Source organism: Sus scrofa, chromosome 8 (genome assembly GCF_054392235.1).
Source record: "Sus scrofa isolate SSC_HxYL_T2T_F1_AM1 chromosome 8, Sscrofa_HxYL_maternal_Yorkshire_Landrace_v2.0, whole genome shotgun sequence".
Classification (NCBI taxonomy): domain Eukaryota; kingdom Metazoa; phylum Chordata; class Mammalia; order Artiodactyla; family Suidae; genus Sus; species Sus scrofa.
The window spans coordinates 45,071,874-45,092,935 of record NC_139390.1 but is presented as its reverse complement, the minus strand read 5'-3'; the positions used below and the strand labels follow the sequence as shown (position 1 = coordinate 45,092,935).

The following is a 21,062-nucleotide window of genomic DNA, read 5'->3' as shown; positions in this document are numbered from 1 at the left end:
CAGGCAAAGATAATATTTTTTTGCATTATAATTAATTTAGAACTTTTGTAACATTTAGTTATTACCAAATTTGGGTCTGTTTAAACATGTGACAAATAACACATTTTATTATATGCTTTTTAAATTGCCCTTAATTCCTAATATTTTCCCTGTAATAAGGGTTCATTTCCAGAAAGAAAAATGTATTTAAGTCTTTATCCTTCTTTTAAATACTTTTATTAACTTCACATAACTGTGAGACTGTAACTATATTTTCCCAAGGCCTACAGTACTCTCCAACAATAGCATTAGTATTTAATGAGATACATTCAGTACTTCAAGACATTGGTGTATCATTTAGTTAATGGTAGCTATGGTAATATTTACAGTAGTACACCAGAGATACTAGAGTCCAATCAGTAATGACTTTTTATTCCTGAGGTCACCATGGACTAGCCTGGGGTCTAAAAGAGATAATTAAAAAATTTTAAACTGAGTTGCTTCTCAGAAGTGTTCAACATATCTATAGCCCTCCTGTTCTTCAGTCCTCTGCAATCCCAATGTGCTCCAAGGAGTCAAATCCCAAATACTAACAACACAGTATATATGTATATTTTAATATATCATGTTAAAAATATAATGTTCATCTTTCTCTTGCTTTGAAATTGAGTTCTTTTTAATATCAGATCCTTACCTGATATTATTTGGTTTACCAGGGATCTTAAGACTAACATCATTTTAAAAAGTTCAAGCTTAGCAAAATGTTTCAAAATTTCCATAATGAAATCACAGCATCATTTTCTTCATCAATACTAACCTCTCCTTTTAAAAAAATCATAGAGTTATTTCAACTAGAATTTAAAAATTTGCAGATGTGTATTTAAGACAAAAAACTTGATGATTCTTAGGACATATATACACACCAGTGTTTAACACACTTAAGAATAAGCTATCTGCTTAATGAACAAGTCTTATCTGTCAATTATGAACTTAGATTTTCTTTTTTTAATTTTTTTTAATTTTTATTTTTTCTTATCAAGTAGTCTTAATTGTAATCAATTGTTATTTCTCCAATACATTTTTTTTTCTAATATACAGCATGGTGACCAAGTTACACATACATGTACATATTCCTTTTCCTCACATTATCATGCTTACTGGAACTTTCTATGGCTCAGCATAGCAATGCAGGATATCTGCTGAAATAAGTCCAAATTACTCCCGCATGTGTGTGTATATGTATGTGTCAATGTTTTACTTTTGTACTTCATGGTGTGTTCCCTGAATGCTTCCTTTCCTCCATGTAGTTTCTGGTTAAATTATATTGCATTTTAATACAGACTGTAAGCCTCTTTTATCTTGAAGATTATGACACAAAAATGAATTAATAGAAATGAAATTGCTCCTATGAATTAAAATAGCCTTTACCATGTGTAGAATTTTTAAAATGTCAAAAAAGGACATATTTATTATTATGACACATGTGGAGAATATTTTTATAAAATAATCCTTGATATTTACAGAAGAACTACTTTAGATTGATATTGCATCTAACCCATAATGGCTTATTTTCTCAAAAAAGAAAAAAAAAGACGCAACAGAAAAAAGAACTTAATCTACTTTGTTATACATGCTAACAGTTAAATGAGGAAATGTAATAAAATGCAGAGTTGAAAGGTTCAAGGAGCTTCAGGTATCAAAGACTATCATTTCTATTGGAAGAGCTTTTTTAAGGCAACACTAACACAAGCACGAAACCAAGGCATTCTTCCATGGCAGGAGACTGCAGGCAACTCCACCAGGTACTACAATTACCTGACATATGTACAATGTGCTGAGTTTTGAGTACAGGAAATAAGTGTTATGTAACAGAGCTATTCTCCCAAAGTCACTTTTTGAGGTTTCTTCCTTTGTTGTTGTTTTTTTTTCCACTGAAGAGTTGAAGTACTGAAGTGAATACATTTTTTTGTCATGTTAAGTGGAAGAAAAAGTAGATCACTATGTTGTTCCTGAAATGTTAAAACTATTCTTCAGCCCTCTGCAATCCCAATATGTTTTCAGAGGTTCACATACACTCCAAGGAGTCAAACCCCGAAGACTTACAACCGGGTATACATTTTGCTAATCTATTCCCGATGCCTTGCCTAGAAAATTGGCATTGCCTTCTTCCACATCTTTCTTTTGGAACCACGGTTTTGAAGTTGTTCCTTGCTGATAAGCTTCCAGAAAGTGACAGATTCCAGGAATGTCACTAGGAAAGTTTGGTGGGAGTTCCTCCCTTGATCGAGGTGTAAACACAAAACCAGGACAGTCTTTGAGCAATCTAGAAAAAAATAAAATCCAAATATTTATAATCAAATCTAATACTGACATAACAGTCTATTCAAGAAAAGGAAACAAAACTAAATGAATAGTCCCATCAATATTAATAAACCAGCCATCTTCAGTGTGATTGACAGAAAAATCCTAACGATGTTTACAAACATCTTCAGCGAACAGTGAAAAATCAATTCACAATAACAGAATGTTCTACCAAATACAAATAATGTATTTCATATTAGGAAAATAACTATAAAATATTTTTGTAAAGATAAAATCTCTAATCTATCTAACAGTACAATTCATAGTAGCAGGAAAACAACCCAAACAATACAAAAGTATGATAACAGCAAAAAACAAACAAACAAAAAAAATGAAGATAATGTTATAGAATTGAAGGAGTTGAAAGAGATAAGACACTGTCTTTCATTCATTCATTTTATAAATATTACTGAGAAGTAATCATGGAAAAGAAGTTGTGAAAGAAAAGTTCTATATATATAAGATACATCATATATAAAAATCTGTGAGAATAAGTTTTGGATCTCTCGATAGAATTTTTATGAATTCTAGGTTAGTAGGTCTAAAGTGAAATTTGGTTTATTGACACTATCTGATATTTGCAATACTTTTTCTTTTTAAATTCTTAATTAAATTTATTCTTAAATGCAAATGTTCTACTGACTTTTACCATTTGCTACAGTTGTCCATCATGATAAACTTGTTTTAAATTCTAAGCATACTGATTAAGTTACTGGCTCCTCTTCCCATTAGCTTCCCTAGGTTCCTGTCAAATGCAAACTTAATAAGCATCTCTTTAACCTATTATTCAGGCCATAGATGGAAATAGGCTCTAAATCAGCTAATACAGAAAATCATTCATGTCTTCCTTCCCACTCGCAGTCTGCAATGTCATGTTGAAGTGGAATAGAGTGATGCTGTGAGTTTGATACCGTGATACCCTCCTGTGTACTGAGGAAACTGCTGGGTACAAATGCAGGTCTCAAGAATTACAGACCTTGAGTAGAACACCAGTGAGTGTTCAGTTAACTAATTTTTATCAGAATGTCAATAAATACGTAATCTGCAAAATAATAAAATTAATGAAATGACGTTTTAGTCATAGGTTTATAAATATCTTGAGTATCTATTATTTATAAGGCATAGTATTTAGTAATATATAGTGAAAAATTACAGAATTCTACAGAATTGAAAGTATAACGTCAAAGTCTGGTAGATCTAAGTTTGAACAATAGCAAAGATGCCAGTTTTCTAGCCTTTTGAAGGAGGATAATAATAACGTATGTCTCTTAGGACAGTAATGAAAATTAAACAAAGCAAAAAAACCAAGATTTATTAAGTATAATTTAGGCATCACATTAACACTCATCATACTGATAACAATTAATAATTCTGATAATATCAGCTTTGGGAAAAGAAGCCTTCAGACAGTGTGTAATATAGATTGGTAAAATCAATCTGAATAGCTAATTAATGTTTAGTAAAGCTGAAACCGGGTTTAGCCCATGATCTGGAAATACCATTTATGGGTATATTAACTAGAGGCATATGTATAAAATTGTTTACCAAATCATGTTTGATAATAATGAGAAACTGGCTCCCTTCTAATTAACCATGGATAGAAGACAGACTGGTTTACTTACACTTTAGAATACATATTACATGACACGCACCCATACTAGGTTTGCTGGCTTGTAAGAACAACTGTTAAACACTCTGGAATTCTGCAAGCCAGTTAAACCATTGATAGCCTGAAATCTGCCACAGCAATAGTATTTACACCTTAAAAACTGGAAAATGCTAGTACACTGCTGCATTAGGAATAGGGTGTTTTTGTTTTTTGTTTTTTGTTTTTTGCTGTGTCTATGGCATGCAGAAGTTCCCAGGCCAGGGATCGAACCCATGCACAGCAGTGACCTGAACCACAATAGCGACAAAGCTGCATCTTTTAACCAGTAGGCCACCAAGAAACTCCAGGACTACTGTAAATAAATGAACTAGATTTATAGGAACTAGATTTACTTTTCATCTAGAAAAAAATCTTGAAAACAATGTTGAACAGGTTCAGGGCAAGTTGTAAAAGGATATGTACAGTTTGCATGGGAATCTATTTTTTCTCTAGTCTTATTTTTCTATCTGGATCATTTACAAGTGGCTTTAAAGCATATTTTTTGAATTTATTAAGTGCCTTGCTCAAGATCACACATCTGGTAAGCCCTGTACTTGGGGCTGTAGGACCTGTCTTCTGACTATAAATACCATGCTTTTTAAAGAAACTTACAGATAAACACAATTAGAGTGCCATGGAGTTAGAAACATTCATTAAATCATCTTTTTTAAAAGATCCAAATTTATAAGAAAAACAGCTGGGAAAAATAAAACCATTTGGATAAAAGCTTGATGGTGGTGAGATCCAAGAATAGCAGCAATAATCCCAGGGCAGATGCTCACAGGTGGAGGGAGGTTTTTCTTCACTCCCTCCTGACTGGACACCATTTCCTCCAAATTGCTGCATCAACTCTGCTAAGTCTGTCTGTCATCTCTCCCATTTTCCCTTTATTGTTCTTGTTCTTTCCCTTAGGGAATTTAAGTCCTACTTCTGTGTCATTATAGCCGTTCCTAGGTCAACTTACCCCCACCAACTGCCCACACTGGGCAGTGCTCATTTATAACCTCATCTGTCATTATTGTCTTTAATGATTCCTGGGTCACCACACAAACCACTCTCATTACCCCCTGACCTGAAACTCATCAAACAGTACTGAACCTAGTCTCTGTTAGTTCTCTGCACTTCAGTAAAAAATAAATAGAAAGGCAGACAACTGTCCCCTAGAAAAGAAATCCTCATGACATTTCAAAGAAAGGGATGTTTACTTGTCATTATATTGCTACATTCTCAATGGTTGATTAGAATTTGGACATGGAAGTTGAAAAGTAATGGCTATTTTGGGGTGTGGGTATGCATGATGTGTCCTAAATGATATTGATATTGGTACAGCTTCTCATAGAATCTACTGCTCGTCCTTAACTTAAGAAACCATTCCAGACATAGGAATAATCTGAGAAGATGAGGGTGACATGTGAGTAGAGGTGTCCCTTCAGCCAGGGCAGGTGAGGAATGTCTCTTTAAATCGGCAGCATCTTACTTAAGGCCTAATTCTGAGAAGAAGGAAGATAGGGGATGACCAGGAAGAGAAATGGAAAACAGGCATCTTCAACTTAGGAATTAGTTGAGCAAGTCTGATGAATAAAAATAAGGCTGGGGTTTCAGAAGATCAGTGAAATAAGGGGAAAGTGGGAGAAAATGAGGGGGCAAGGGTTAGCAAGACATTGATCAGAGAGGAGAATGTGGTACAAGCTTAGCTTTTGTTTTTCTTTTTATAGTAGCATGTACGGTTTATGGAAGTTCCCAAGCTAGGGGTCAAATCAGAGTTGCAGCTGCAAGCCTACCCCACAGCCATGGCAACACCGGATCCATGCCACATCTGCAATTTACACTGCAGCTTTCGGCAATGCTGGATCCTTAACTCACTGAGCAAGACCAGGGATCAAACCCACACCCTCACAGATACTATATCAAGTTTATAACCTGCTGAGCCACAATGGGAACTCCTACAAACTTAGTTTTACTCTGGTCTCAATGCGAAGCCATTGGAGGGCTTTTAATGGAGGGCTTTTAATGCAGAGATGACAAGATCTAACTTATGCTTTAGGAAGATAACCTTGTTGTGTGCAAAATGAACTTGGGGTGGAGGCACACAGGAAATTGAGTGGACAGAAGGGTGAGGGTGTCACTGGACTGTTCAGGTGCAACATCCAGTGGGCTTGGATTGTAGCAGCGAAGTGGGTGAAAAAGTTGTGTGTAGGACATCACTGCAGGTGGAGTTGGGGGACCCTGAGTAGGAGAAAGAAAGAGCAGTCGAGGTTCGTGGACTGAGCAACTAGCAGATGGTGATGCCCTTTTCAGGAGACTGCCCGAGCTTGACTGCGTGAGGTGGATTTCACTGGGATTGGGGGTGTTGGGAAGTAATTTGTTCTAATATGACCACGTTAATTGTAATTTGTCAATTTGTCATCCAAGTAGAAATAGGGAACAGCATCAAAGAGTCTGTGGTTCAGGGGAGAATTACAGGACTGGCTGGAGATAAAAATGGTGGATAATAAAACTTTGGGCACAGATGAGAACAGGGGCAGAGCTCTGGGCAGGACACCCTTCCAAGGTTTTGTGGGGAGAGATGGCCCCAAGAAAAGATAACGAGGTATAGCCAATGGGGTGAAAAGAAAGCCAGGAAGTCCGAAGAGGAAAATATTTAAAGGAGGAAACACCCAAGTCATTCAATGAACTCCAAAATGTTGAAACAGATAAGGAGACAAAACCAACCCTCATTTTAGCAAGGAATGCTATCCACCTCAATAAGGACCAGGACCACTGAGCAGCATGAGAGGGAAGAACACTGATCAGAGTGTGCAGAAGAGCAAATGGGAGGTGAGAAAGCAAGCCACTGAGTGCACGTAGTCAAAAGAAGGAGATGGCTGAGACAAGAGACAAAGAAGATGTTACCTTTAAGGACGTTCAATAATAAAATGTGTCTACATTTTGATGGGAATAATCATTTCACTGAAGAACCTGATACCAAGGAAAGGAATATTTTGGGGAGAAAAGTTTTTGAGAAGGTAAGAGGAAAAGGCACTCAGGGTAAAACTGGAGGGGGTGATCTCAAACAGGGGTAGGGCTGCTGGCCCACTGGAATGGGAGCCACGACCCAAGTCACAGGTGTGGGGACCTATGTCCATGAAACCTGAAGCATGAAGGTGGCATAGCTCTTAGCAAGTTGCCTTGTTTCCTGTTGTGAAATACAAAGCAAGGTTATCAGCTCAGAGTCAGAGCTGGACAGGAAAGGTTGGAGTTTTAAGGAGACAGGAGATGCTACAAAAAGTCATTTCTGAGAATGGAATCCCTAGTTTGCTTGGGCTAAGCTACCATATGGATCTGGAACACTTTTATGTTCTTTAAGGATTTCCATTGTAATTGGAGTTTTGTTTTTTTTTTTAAAAAAAGATACAATTGATACACAGTTGACACCTGATTGAAGGGTATTCTTGGGGACCATGCCCTTTAACTTGTGGGTTATGTGCCAGCTCTGGGTAGTTGGTGAAAGAGCTGAACTATGGGACACTGGATAGTGTCAGAATACCTGTCCAAGTACTGTGGGAAGGAAAACACACCTTGCAACAAATAATAATGGGGAAGACAGGATAGGTGTCAAAGATGACAGCTACGTAGCCAATTTCTCAGAAAGGTTGTTCCCCTGAAGCTAATGAGTAGTTTCAAAAAAGTTAAAGTGAGGATGATAAAAGTTATCATACTTCTTTTCCTTTAAGGTTATCTAAGCAAGAAAAAGTTGCGAAGACCGAAAAAAGCCAATGGGCAAAAATGACAACTGTATATAAATAAAAATAATAGAATTCAGGTGCTGGATGCAAATGGTACCTGTATGTGGTCGGGCTGACGTTGATTTTCCGTGGTACACTGCAGGACTCAAATTTGTTAGCCAGGGTGACATTGTTTCCAAAAAGGCAATAACGGGGCATTTTAACTCCAACAACTCCAGCAAAAACAGACCCGGAATGCAGTCCAATTCTCATCTGAAAGGGAAAAGTAACGCAATGTTCCAGGTCACTGGTAAAACACTCCCACTTGTCTCCTATTTGAATGCCCTGTCTAAATTATTGTACTATTTGCTCTCACCACACCTTCCTCCCTTCCTCAAAACCTCCAGCCAGCTTCCTTTGACTCTTCACTTTCAATTAAAAATCACTTGTGCAGCATGGGTCACAGCTCTTAACTCTTCTTCATGGATGCACTTTGGTTTATTACACAGATCATCTTTATTTCAACTGTCTTCAGTATTTGAATCAATGTCCCACATATGTACCTATCACAGTTAACACAGAAACAAGACAGAGTGTCTGTGGACTGTTAATGTGAACTGCCCTGTCCATTAAGAGAGAGAGCTGAGAAGTTGTTTCCCAAAACACTATTGGGGGTGGGGGGCAAAGAAGCCAGTTCCTAGGATATAAACGTGGGTTTTTAGTATTTTGCTTTAACAGAACTTTGTGCCAAACACTACTCACTATTCAAATGACTAACAAGTAGGGAAAGAAAATTATAATATTTAAGCAGAAAATGGCAGAAGAAGCAGAAATCTGGAGTCACTGAGGCATGGATCACAGCAACCATATATGCTTTGGTCAAAACCATCTGGATCTATGGAAAACCAGAAGGATACCATATCTGGATATAAGAAGCAGTCTGGAACATGTTGACGTAAGAATTTAGGAATTCTGAAAGTTATCAACAATTTGAGAACAGTTAAGACAATATTTTAAACTGGGATCTTCTAGAAGATCTGAATACTTCCTAATCTTAGGGGGTGCCTACATATTTTTTTTTTTTTTTTTTGCTTTAAAAGAATTTTTATTTTTATTTTTTATTTTTATTTTTTTTTTGTCTTTTGTCTTTTGTCTTTTGTTGTTGTTGCTATCTCTTGGGCCGCTTCCGCGGCATATGGAGGTTCCCAGGCTAGGGGTTGAATCGGAGCTGTAGCCACTGGCCTACGCCAGAGCCACAGCAACGCGGGATCCGAGCCGCATCTGCAACCTACACCACAGCTCACGGCAACGCCGGATCGTTAACCCACTGAGCAAGGGCAGGGACTGAACCCGCAACCTCATGGTTCCTAGTCGGATTCGTTAACCACTGCGCCACGACGGGAACTCCAAAAGAATTTTTAAATTATAGTTGGTTTACAATGTTCTGCCAATTTCTTCTGTATAGCAAAGTGACCCAATTATACATAAATACATATACTTTCTTTTTATTGCATTATTTGTACTGCTATAACAAAGCAAGTTAAAGTGGGGATATTGTAAATGACAATCAGACACTATCTTCCTTATTTTCAAGTTCTATGTTCAATTGAGCATTTAGAAAAAGTTTTACCAGATTTGTGTACTTTAAACAAAGCCCAAGTACTCAGAAACCTGTATGTAGTTTAGAATCCAGAAGACTCCAGATCTCTCTAGTTTTACAGCTAATTTCAGATCTGTTCCAGAAACTTTCGAGAATCATTTATTTCCTTATAAAATATCAAATCACGAAAGTGATCCAGTTATACATATATATTTATACATTTCTTTTTCTCATACCCTCTTCCATCAGCTTCTATTCTAAGAGCCTGGATATATTTCTCTGTGTGGTACAGTAGGATCTTTTCATGGCAGGCCCTCATCACAGGTGTTTTGGACAAGGATCTTTCCAGAGCAAGTTCCAAGGTCACATCATACTTTCTGACTTCCCTGATCCTGACTGCCTGATTACTGGTCCCTCTCATAAGACAAAGTCCATCTATGGTTTTCTTTTCTTCTTTTTAAGTTTTTTATTATTGTTGATTTACAATGTTCTTTCAATTTCTGCTGTACAGCAAAGTGACCAAGCTATACAGAAAAATATACATTCTTTTTCTTACATCATTCTCCATCATGTTCTATCACAAGTGATTGGATATTAGTTCCCTGTTCTGTACAGCAGGACCTCATTGCTTCTAAGCCTCAGTGAGTGGACATTAGTGAGGAAATTGCTAGGAATTTCCTAGTAGGAATAAGTGAGCAGATGATTTATCTATAAGACATGCTGGAGGAAAACACAGAGTTTGAAAAGAAAAAAAAGGGAAGTATTTCCTATTCTTTCACTTTGATTCCATCCCAGGGGGCAGGAGGGTAAAACGTGGTAAAAGCCTAGGCTATGCAGCCAGAAACACATGACTCCAAATCCAGCTGCTTGAGAGACCTGACTACTCTTGTTCATTGATGAATTGTGGATTCCTCTTTATAATGCTGTTATAAGGACTTTATTTTTTTTTAATTTTAATGGAGTACAGGTTGACTTACAATGTTGTCTTAGTTTCAGGTGTACAGCAAAGTGAATCAGTTATAGATATATACATGTATCCACTCTTTATTCCCATATAGGTTATTCCAGAGTATTGAGTAGATTTCCCTGTGCTATACAGTAGGTCTTTGTTTTTACTTTTTCTTTTTCTTTTTTTCTTTTTATGGCCACACTTGAAGCATACTGGAAGTTCTTGGGTTAGGGGTCGAATTGGAGCTGCAACTCAGGCCTAGGTCACAGCCAGGACAACATTCACCTTTTAATTACAAAAGCCACATCTGTGGAAATCACTTGTGTTATTGTTGATCTAGACACTTTAGGCATCTACTTTGATGCTATGAGTTTCCTCACCAAAACAAACAAAAACCCCCCATAATTCTCCTGTTAAAAATATAGAAATTAAGCATCTGGAAAATGTGGTGGTGTGATGCTTTTAAAATACTGCGGGGAATTATTTCATACTCTTCCTATTGAGACATGGGGTCTCAGTCTTCTCCCTCTGGGCAGGCTTAGGGTTGCCTTGACTACTAAAATAAAATGGGCATGTCCCTATATATCTCCAAAGGCTTGGTCAGAAAAGGCCATGCAGCCTATAAAAGTCTTGTTCACAGGGACAGAATCCCCACCTCCCATCCCCAAGAAGTGTGATGGCTCTGAGGTTGCGCAGCAGGAACCCCACATGTAAGGACCTGAGCTGACGGTTCCAGCTGAGCCTCGCCCCCAGCTATCTCCAACCATGGCACCAGGTAAGTGAGTGAAGCAGCATCTCGAAATTGGTCCTCCACTTCAAGCGGGGGTAATTCCAGCTATTCTACTCACCCTCAAACACTGCGAATCCCCAGCTGATGTACCAGATAGTATGAGGAACGACAAGGTGCTACTGCCATGCCTCATCCAAATTTGGATGCACAGAATCAACGCATAATAAAAGCTCTGTGGCTGTATACCATTCAATTTAAGGAAGCGAGTCACATATCAGTATAACTGGGACAAGAGTGGATTAGAAAATAGTTCTGAAGGCTTACACATGTGGCTTCTATTAACATGGGAGAGGGCCTAGGCTAAAGTTCTAAATTTTTTCCCCCTCTTTTCTTTACATTTTATAGCATGGCAGCTAGGAGTCTGTATTATTTCAAAGGCCTGTTTCTAAAGGTCATTGGTTGTTTTACAAAAATTAAGTGGTAGATTCCCTACACGTGGGACAAATAAAGATATTCTGCTCATGTGTTATCTATTAAGACGATGCCTAGCACGTTAATTCTATTTTCTCATCTGCAATAAGATGTTATTATTCTGGGATCTGGCTCATCTACACATTTTGGAATTTTATGTGTTCTGGAAAGCACTGGCGAATGAGCAGTCCACATTCATTCTAGTCTAATTTCCCCCCTGCAAGGATTGGAAAAGTAAACATAACATTTTCCAAACTCCCTTGAAGTTTCTAGCTGTATTCAGGCTGGGTGAATCAAATACCCTTGCATGAGTTTTGGTAGTCTGGATTCCTGCCTGCACTTCCGCTGCCCACACGTGTGAGCATAGCTGGGAAAGCCTTGGTGCTTCCCATCACATGCTCAGCAGGGAGCCCAGTTTCCAGTCCCTCATTTTCTGAGAGTCATGATGCAGGATTTCCACGTTGCTGATTGAAATCACAGTAGGTGAAATTCTGTTCTGCAGCCAGTCCAGAGACAGTGGTTTTCTCAACACCATGGTTTCATCACTGACTGTGGCTGTAAAGTTCTGGAGCCAGCTTCCAGCTCGAGGAGGAAGCTCTGACTCTGAAATGTGGTTTGGGGAGCCATTCTTTGAAAGCTCAACTCACAGATGGCTTATTTGGTCCTGTAAGTGAACATTTAATACCATGTACTAGAGTTCCCACTGCGGCTCAGCGGGTTAAAGACCAGACATTGTCTTCCTAAGGATGCGGGGTATGAACCCTGACCTCGCTCAGTGGGTTAAGGATCAGGTGTTGCCATGGCTGTGGCACTGGCTTCAGAACCTCCATATGTTGCAGATGTGGCCATAAAAACAAACAAACCAACCAACAAAAAACAAAAAACAAAAACCCATGTGATAAATTTCCTCCTGTTTATACAAGCTGGAAGTTGCTGTCTGAATAAACCCTGACTGTCGCACCATTCTTTTGAGAAATAAGAAACCAGCATTTACTCTCAGGACAGCTCCTGGACAGCATGTGATCTGCCTCACCTTGATGGGTTCTCCGTGGGGGGACATGACTTCATCTGAGAGCTCCATCATCTTCAGGGCCATCAGTGCGATTTGAAACGCGTGGGTGTCACTCTCTTTGTGTAAGCCCCCGGCCACACAGTATGCATCACCGATGGTCTCCACCTGCACACAACAGATTTTTCATTTCAAATAGAAGCCGAGGAAGCATCATGGTGTATATCATAGAGTAGAAATTAAAAGTCAGACAGCAGAGATCTCAGCATTAGGCAATGGAATATCAGTAAATCACAGACTCTTAGAAACAACTTTCCTTTCCAGGAGATCCACAAGGTTTCTATGCTGAGAGGCATCACTGTCCTATGAACACAACATCAGGAGGGGTTTCTGCTCCCTGGCTTGCCAGTGGCCCCTCACACTCGATCCCCTTTTTTCTCTACCATGTAAAGTGGCTTTGTAGAAGTGAATGATAAATTTTGAATTTAAAATAAGCTGTTTAAGGATTTCCTGTCATGGCTCAGCAGTTAACGAATGTGACTAGCAACCATGAGGATGCAGGTTCAGTCCCTGGCCTTGCTCAGTGGATTAAGGATCCGGCGTTGCCGTGAGCTGTGGTGTTGGTCGCAGATGTGGCTCTGCTCCTGTGTTGCTGTGGCTGTGGAGTAGCCCAGCAGCTACAGCTAGATTTGACCCCTAGCCTGGGAACCTCCACATGCTGCGGGTGCAGCCCTAAAAAGCAAAAAAATAAAAATAAAAATAAATAAAATAAAATAAAAATAAAATAATAAAATAAGCTGTTTAAGATACTGGATGCTTTTATATCCTCTCAGCATGAAGCAATGTTTCAAACAAAGTCACTACTGAATCAATGTCCTATGAACTTAGTAAGGATGTGCCAGGTTAAAACTGATATTTGAGATTTTCAAAAGAACTTTGTTTTTTTTTCTGCTCTGCAGCTTATGGAGCTCCAAGGCCAGGGATCAGATCTGAGACACAGCCTCAAACTAAGTTGAGGCTGCAGCAATGCCAGATACTTAACTCACTGTGCTGGGCTGGGGATTGAACCTATGTCCCAGCGCTCTCAAGATGCTGCCAAGCTTGTTGTGCCACAGTGGGAGCTCCTTCAAGAGAACTTTTGGGATTCTCCTGGCAACAATCCATCTGCATGAATAATCCATCTGCATGAATATTAATCATGGGTATAGAAACCAAGATATCAACCAGGAAGCAGAAACAACTGTGTCAGGAAGCTATTGGAAATTAAAGAATTATATAAATGTCATGTACAATTATTATCACTGTTGTGATTGTTGTTGTTATGAGTGATTTTTATCTGTCTGGCACACTGAGTACAGAAAGCTAATGGTTAAGTTAAATCCATAAATAAGCCACCCAATTGCAATTGGTGCATTTTTCTTCTCCTCTAAATATTTACTGTAACTTATTGGATCAAATCATCATTCTTGTCCAAAGCCTCCAATCTGGAGGGAGGAGGAGAGGGAGGGACGGAGAAAGGGGGATATCCTTCAGTGATATTTCACTCAGAATAAATCCTGGGGCCCTTAAAAGGCCCCTGAAGCTCCTTCCTTGCCTTCCTACTGCTCCCTGATTCTATCTCCTAATCCTCCTCCTCACTCACTTTGTCCCTGTGTCACTGGCCTCCTGTTTCCCCTTAAACATACCAAACACGCTCCCATTTGCTATTGCTCTGCCTGGAACAATCCCCCTGCTGATAACCACTTGGCTTGTCCCTGGTTTCATCAGGCTCTGTGAAAGCTCACCTCACTAGAAAGGCCTGTTGGGGGCTGGCCTGTGTGAAATGCCCCCTCCTATCTCACCCTTCACCTGCTCTGTAATCCTTCCAGAATAGCACGGCAACCAGAGTGTGTAAATCTGCACATACACTTGTCGTCCTCCTTTCTCTCAGTGGAATGCAAGCTCTTGGTGTTTGCCTGTCTTATTGACTTCTACATCACTGGGGCCCACAACATTCATGGGTGGGTGAACCCAGCAGCAAGGCTTCCCAGGAGCAATGAGAGACATGCTCAGTGCAGGGTAACATGTCCTAGAGGCTGAGTAAGTGTTACTAGGAGAAGGGGTACCATCACCTCTGCTAGGTGTTTGGTGCTGCTCTCTGTGCTGCTATGGCCCCTACACAGGTGAGAATGGACTCACACCTGTCATGTCATAGGGAATATGTCCTGTGCATTGGTCAATGTGTCCCTCCTCTGCCCACGACCACTGGACTCTTCTCAGAGGGACTGTACCCACTCACAGTGGCAAATGCTGGAGGACCAGCAAATATTAGCTAAAACAATCAATAAATAGATACTGGGAATTTGAGGTTGGTATATACAAACTATTACAGTGAGATGGATAAAAAACAAGGTCCTACTGTAAAGCATAGGGAACTACATCCAATCTCTTAGGATAGATTGCGATGGAGAATGATATAAAAAGAATGTATGGTATGTTCAGGAAATGGTGCTGGGAAAACTGGACAGCTGCATGTAAATCAGTAAAGTTAGAACACACCTTCACACCATGCACACAAATAAACTCAAAATGGCTTTAAGACTTAAGACACCATAAAACTCCTAGAAAAGACATTAGGCAAAACATTCTCTTACATCAATCTTACAGATGTTTTCTTAGGCCAGTCTCCCAAGGCAATAGAAATAAAAGCAAAAATAAACAAATTAGACCTAATAAAACTTAGAAGTTTTTGCACAGTAAAGGAAACCATAAACAAAAAGACAACCTACAGAATGGGAAAAACAGTTGCAAAGGATTCAACCAACAAAGGTTTAATCTCCAAAATATACAAACAACTCATATAGTTCAACAAAAACAAAAAACAAATAACCCAATCAAAACATGGGCAGAGGACCTAAAGAGACATTTCTCCAAGGAAGACATATGGATGGCCTGCAGGCACATGAAAAAATGCTCCACGTAATTTGCTCCACAAATGCAAATCAAAACTATAGCGAGGTACCACTATAAAGTTTCTGCACAGCAAAGGAAACCCTAAACAAAAGGAAAAGACAACCCACAGAATGGGAGGAAATCTTTGCAAATGAATCGACTGACAAGGGATTAATCTCCAAAATTTATAAACACCTTCTACAGCTCAATACCAAAAAAAAAAAAAAAACCATCAAAAAATGGGCAGAAGATCTAAACAAACAGTTCTCCAAAGAAGACATACAGATGGCCAAAAAACACATGAAAAGATGTTTAACATCACTCATCATTAGAGAAATGCAAATCAAAACCACTATGAGGTACCACCTTATACCAGCCAGAATGGCCATCATCCAAAAGTCTACAAACAATAAGTACTGGAGAGGGTGTGGAGAAAAAAGAACCCTAGTACACTGTTGGGGGGAATTGTAAATTGGTGCAACCACTGTGGAAAACAGGATGGACATTCCTCAGAAAACTAAAAATAGAACTACCACTTGATCCAGCAATCCCACTCCTGGGCATCGACTCAGAGAAAATAATGACTCGAAAAGACACATGTACTCCAATGTTCACTGCAGCACTATTTGCAATAGCCAAGACATGGAAACAACCTAAATGTCCATGGACAGAGGAGTGGATCCAGAAGATGTGGTACATATACACAATGGGATATTACTCAGCCATTAAAAGGAACAAAATACTGGCATTTTTAGCAACATGAATGGACCTAGAAATTATCATGCTAAGTGAAGTCAGTCAGACAATGAGACACCAACATCAAATGCTTTCACTGACACGTGGAATCTGAAAAAAGGATAGACTGAACTTCTTTGCAGAACAGATACTGACTCACAGACTTTGAAAAACTTATGGTTTCCAAAGCAGACAGTGCAGGAGGTGGGGGGATGCGCTGGGGTTGTGGGATGGAAATCCTGTAAAATTGGATTGTGATGATCATTGTACAACTATAAATGTAATAAATTCATTGAGTAATAAAAATCATAATAAAAAAGATGCATGTCCCTGAATATTCACAGCAGCACAATTCACAATAGAAAAAACATGGAAACAACCTAAATGTCCATAGACAGATGAATGGATTAAGAAGATGCAGCACATATGTATAATGGAAAACTACTCAGCCATAAAAAGGATGAAATAATGCCATTCGCAGCAACATGGATGCAACTAGAGATTATCACGCTAAGTGGAGTAAGTCAGAAAGAGAAAGATAAATACCATATGATATCACTTATACGTGGGATCTAAAATATGACACAAATGATCCTATCTACAAAACAGAAACAGATTCACAGACACAGAAGGCAGACTTGTGGTTGCCAAGGGGGGAGGGAGTGGGATGGATGGGGAGTTTGGTGTTGGTAGATGCAAACTATTACATTTAGAATGGATAGACAACAAGGTCCTACTATACATTACAGGGAACTATGTCCAACCTCCTTGGATGGACCATGACGGAAGATAACATTAAACAAAAGAATGTACATGTCACCTTGCTGTACCGCATTAACTGGCACGACATTGAAAATCAATTATACTTTAAATTTAAAAAATAAATAAATACTAAAATAAGCGGAAACGACTGACTGAGACAAAGAAAACAAAACTGAGTAAAGTCCTGGTACAATCAGGGCCTGGAATAAATAAGCCTGGCTATGCACTGGAAGCTGAAGCATGCACAGGTCAGCCCATGATAAACATTCTTTGTATCTTAAGTTTATTCCATGGTGAGCATCCTTCCTTGTGTATTCACAGCATCTCCAGGTTTTTTCATGCTTTCTTCATGAAGTGAGGATTCAGACCCACTCAGTGGAGTGGCAGTTGGGTTACCCAGGGTACCTGTGTGCTCCCAGCCTTGTAATGAGAAGCAGAGATTCTGAGCACTTGAGAGGAATAACTCAATGTTTCAGTTTCAACACAGTGAAACTTGTAGAAGTGAGCTGCCTCTGCCAGCAGTCACAGCAGTTTGGAAAAAAGAGAGTGAAGATTCCTTCTCACAATTCTGAGGGAGGAGACATCTCAAGATGTAAACTGTCTACAAATAAATAGAGTGAATTCCACAAGAGGCCATCCAGCTGAACCTAACTGAAGCCAATTATTTTATCTGTAATTATACATGAACCTCTTCCCACCCCTCCCCCCACAAGGGAATCATAGCTCTGTCTGGAATTTCCTGTTAGAGATTTTTAAAAAGGAAAGTTTTACTTTGAGCATCTAGATTGGAACCAAGCAGGGGTTTATGTACTCCCATAAATAATTTTTGCTTCCTTTTCAATAATTTATTCATGTCATATCAGGTTAGGCTCTGAAATGTTAGATCTTTATGTGGCAAATTAAAAGATGATTCAAGCCACATAAATGAGAAGCATGCTTTATTCCTAATGCCAATACGTGGGACAATGCAAAATATATCAGTAAAAAAATGTACTTCTAAAGAAACAGGCGAACACAAAATCTCTTCATTAGTTCTCCTATTAACAAGTTACATTAAAAAATAATGTACTTTAAAAAAATACGTTATTACCTTTCAGGGACAATTTCTGCACCCCCGGTGATTAAAATGATGCCTGGTACACTGTAGGGACTCAGTAAATCCTGCCACTGGTGAATGACAGATATTATTTACCATAATTTTTATAACAGTGCTGTTTATGGAGATTATGGTTTATAATACATGTTATTCATGCAGATAAATTCTGTGGGTAGATATTCTAGTATCTTTTTTATTGTTATTTTTTTGGCTGTACCCATGGTATGCAGAAGTTCCCGGGCCAGAGATTGAACCTGTACCGTAGCTATAACCAGAGCCACAGCAGTGACAATGCTGGATCCTTAACCTGCTGAGCCACCAGAGCACTCCTATTTTCTCAGTTTTACAAGTGAGAAGTTAACTTCCTTTCCTTACTGAGCTGGAAGGCAGAAAACAAAATTTGAAGACCAGCTTCCTTCTGTCCTTGGCCTCTGTACAACAACCTCTTAAGCAGGTGGTTTGGATTTGTTACCTGGCCATGAAAAGTGTCACATTACTCTGTACTTAATTAATCTGCTTAAAGGCAATGTGTATAACCCTCACACTTCTGCACTTTTGCAGACAGAAAGGCTATACATCTTTCCTGTCTAAGTCAGACTTGGAACAGTTTCAAATTTAGTAACACAACTCAGCGTTAGGTCGTGTGAGGTTTACTGACTTTTAAACTTCAGCTTCCCACGGGTCTCACTCTGTCACCGCCCACCCCCCTCCATTCTGTGCTTACTTTTTGGGAAGACTAAGTGGCAGTCCTTTCATGGAACAATCATATCCGTCTCTGGGCAGATTCAGAGTGACTTCTGGCCGGAGAACACTCGCATGATTAGTGCATGATGCCTGCTCCCAGCATGGGGCTTAAGGGCCTGTACAGGGACATTGCCCTGCCCCCTACCTTGTAGACGTCCAGCTCCCCACACTGCCGGTCAAAGCGGGTGTAGAGTGCGTTGAGCATGGTGATGACCTGCAGCGGCGAGCACTGGGAGCAGATGGCCGTGAAACCCACGATGTCTGAGAAGAGCATGGTGACATTCCTGAACTTCTTGGCCTGCACGACCTGGCCCTGCCACAGCTGCTGGGCCACCTCGCTGGGGAAGATGGAGCACAGCAGGTCCACTGTCTTCTTCTTCTCCTCCTCCAGCGCTTGGTGGGCCTGCTCCAGTGTGGCCTTCAGCTTGCCAAGCCTCTTCTTCAGGCCGTCCTGAGCCCTGGCCTGCTCTCCAATCAGAACCACATCCCTCAGCGCGTTGTGGATGGGGATGTCAGAGAGGTAGAGCCCTCGGCCCGTGAAGTCTTCCAGTCTGTCCACACAGGGCGACCCCAAGAACAAGATCGCGCTGGATTCAATGATGTAGATCATCTGGCCTTTGAGGTCCATCACCTGTGTAGCCAAGCAGAACCAACTGTTGTGGCTTATTCAAGTTTCCAATGTCTTTCTGAGACAGTGAGGAAGTAGATACAGTGATAACCCTTTTATTTTTAAGCCTGATTTTTTTTCTACTTGTCAACAAAAAAGCAATATGCTTCCTTATAGTTCGAATTTACTATGAGTTTTAAAATGGGGAGTTCCTATTGTGGTTCCGTGGGTTAAGAATCTGATGTAGTCTCTATGAGGATGCAGCTTTGATCCCTGGTAGGTTAAGGATCTGGCATTGCCACACTTGCAGCATAAGTTACAGATATAGCTCATATCTGGTGTTGCTATGGCTGTGGCATAGGCCTGCAGCTGCAGCTCCAATTCAACAACTGGCCTGGAAACTTCCATATGCCACAGATGCAGCCATAAAAAGTAAAAAATAAAAATAAAATAAAATAAAATAAAATGCATGCAGACATTTGAAGAATATATTGGAATATACACTACATAGAAATCATGATTTTTGATCAACGATGCAAAAAATTCCTGCTTCAAAGCTTTTTAACTATGTGGCACACTGACGCCTCTCGTAATACATTCTTTTGTCAGCAACAATAGCAGAAAGGACTGTACCAAAGAGCCCAGAGCAAGGGGAAGCTTCATGTGACCATCCTGGATCACAAGGTTTACTCGTATGAGTGCAGCAAATGTGTATATGTGTGTTTACTGCAGCAGAGAGTCAAAAGCAGGCCAGATAACCCTTCAGTAGTGAAAGGTTAAATAAAGTACAGAACAACCATACAACGGGATACTACACAGCCTTTGAAAAAGTGAACCAGGTCTGTATCTGATGACATGGAAGGATGCCCAAATATGTTGTTCATGGATTAAAAAAAGAAGTCGTAAATAGCATTTTTTGTCTTAAATGAAAATGTATAAAATTAAAGTTTTTGATTTTGCAATGAAGACCTTTAAGGGTTCCCTGTTTTTTAAACATTTAATTGTACTTTTTTTGATAAAAAAGTAACAAAACAGTGTCTCTGCTGGGTTACGTGTGTCTAAAAGTTAGATGTGTATTAAGCCTCTCTCTGAGCTCTGCTTGTACTATTGACTATGATTTTGCAAACTTTCTAATTAATTACCATGGTACTCTATTTTAAGATGAGAGCATAACATTTTCCCCATATTTTCTAAGAGTTAATCAAACAAGTTATTGATTTTTTCTATGTCTATTAAATATTGACTACAAAAATCCATTTAGTTGCCTCCTATAAGAAACAAGACATTCTTGTTTGCTGTAAAACTCCTCCTATTATTCCAAATTAAGTCAGCTATTTCCTGATGATTGAAACCCTATTTTTATAAAGTTTTTTTTTCTGATTCAGTTACCAAATACTCCATAAGGATTTTTTTTTTTCTTTTTAGGGGTCCACCTGCAGCATATGCAAATTCCCCGGCCAGGAGTGGAATCAGAGCTGCAGCTGCCAGGCTACACCTCAGCCACAGCAACACTGGATCCAAGCTGCATCTGGAACTTGCACTGCAGCTCAGGGCAATGTCGGATCCTTAATCCACTGAGCAAGTGAACCTGCATCCTCATGGATACTAGTGAGGTTCTTAACACACTGAGCCACAACAGGGACTCCTCCATAAGGATTTTAAGAGGTAGACTGTATTCAACAAATATTTGTGGGAGTAATGGGTTAAGTAAGCAATGAGTACAAAAATAATCATGT

General features: G+C 39.4%; 1 protein-coding gene across 12 annotated transcripts in view; it reads right to left on the bottom strand.

Annotated features, from left to right (window-relative positions):
- Window positions 1–974: 974 nt before the first annotated feature.
- The window catches only part of GUCY1A1 (guanylate cyclase 1 soluble subunit alpha 1), a 69,413-nt gene continuing 49,325 nt past the window's right edge, over window positions 975–21,062 (bottom strand). For 6 of the 12 annotated variants that reach the window (XM_021100507.2, XM_021100510.2, XM_084971078.1 and 3 more), the window contains 4 exons: window positions 18,865–19,350; window positions 12,476–12,619; window positions 7,811–7,965; window positions 975–2,302 (listed from right to left, as the gene is read on the bottom strand). In XM_021100507.2, coding sequence (XP_020956166.1) covers window positions 2,101–2,302; window positions 7,811–7,965; window positions 12,476–12,619; window positions 18,865–19,350 — 987 coding nt within the window. In that variant the 3' untranslated portion in view covers window positions 975–2,100. Of the gene's footprint in view, window positions 2,303–7,810; window positions 7,966–12,475; window positions 12,620–13,488; window positions 13,633–18,699; window positions 19,351–21,062 lie in introns of those variants that run through there. The other 6 variants (XR_014811964.1, XR_014811965.1, XR_014811966.1 and 3 more) reach the window with 3 other exon arrangements.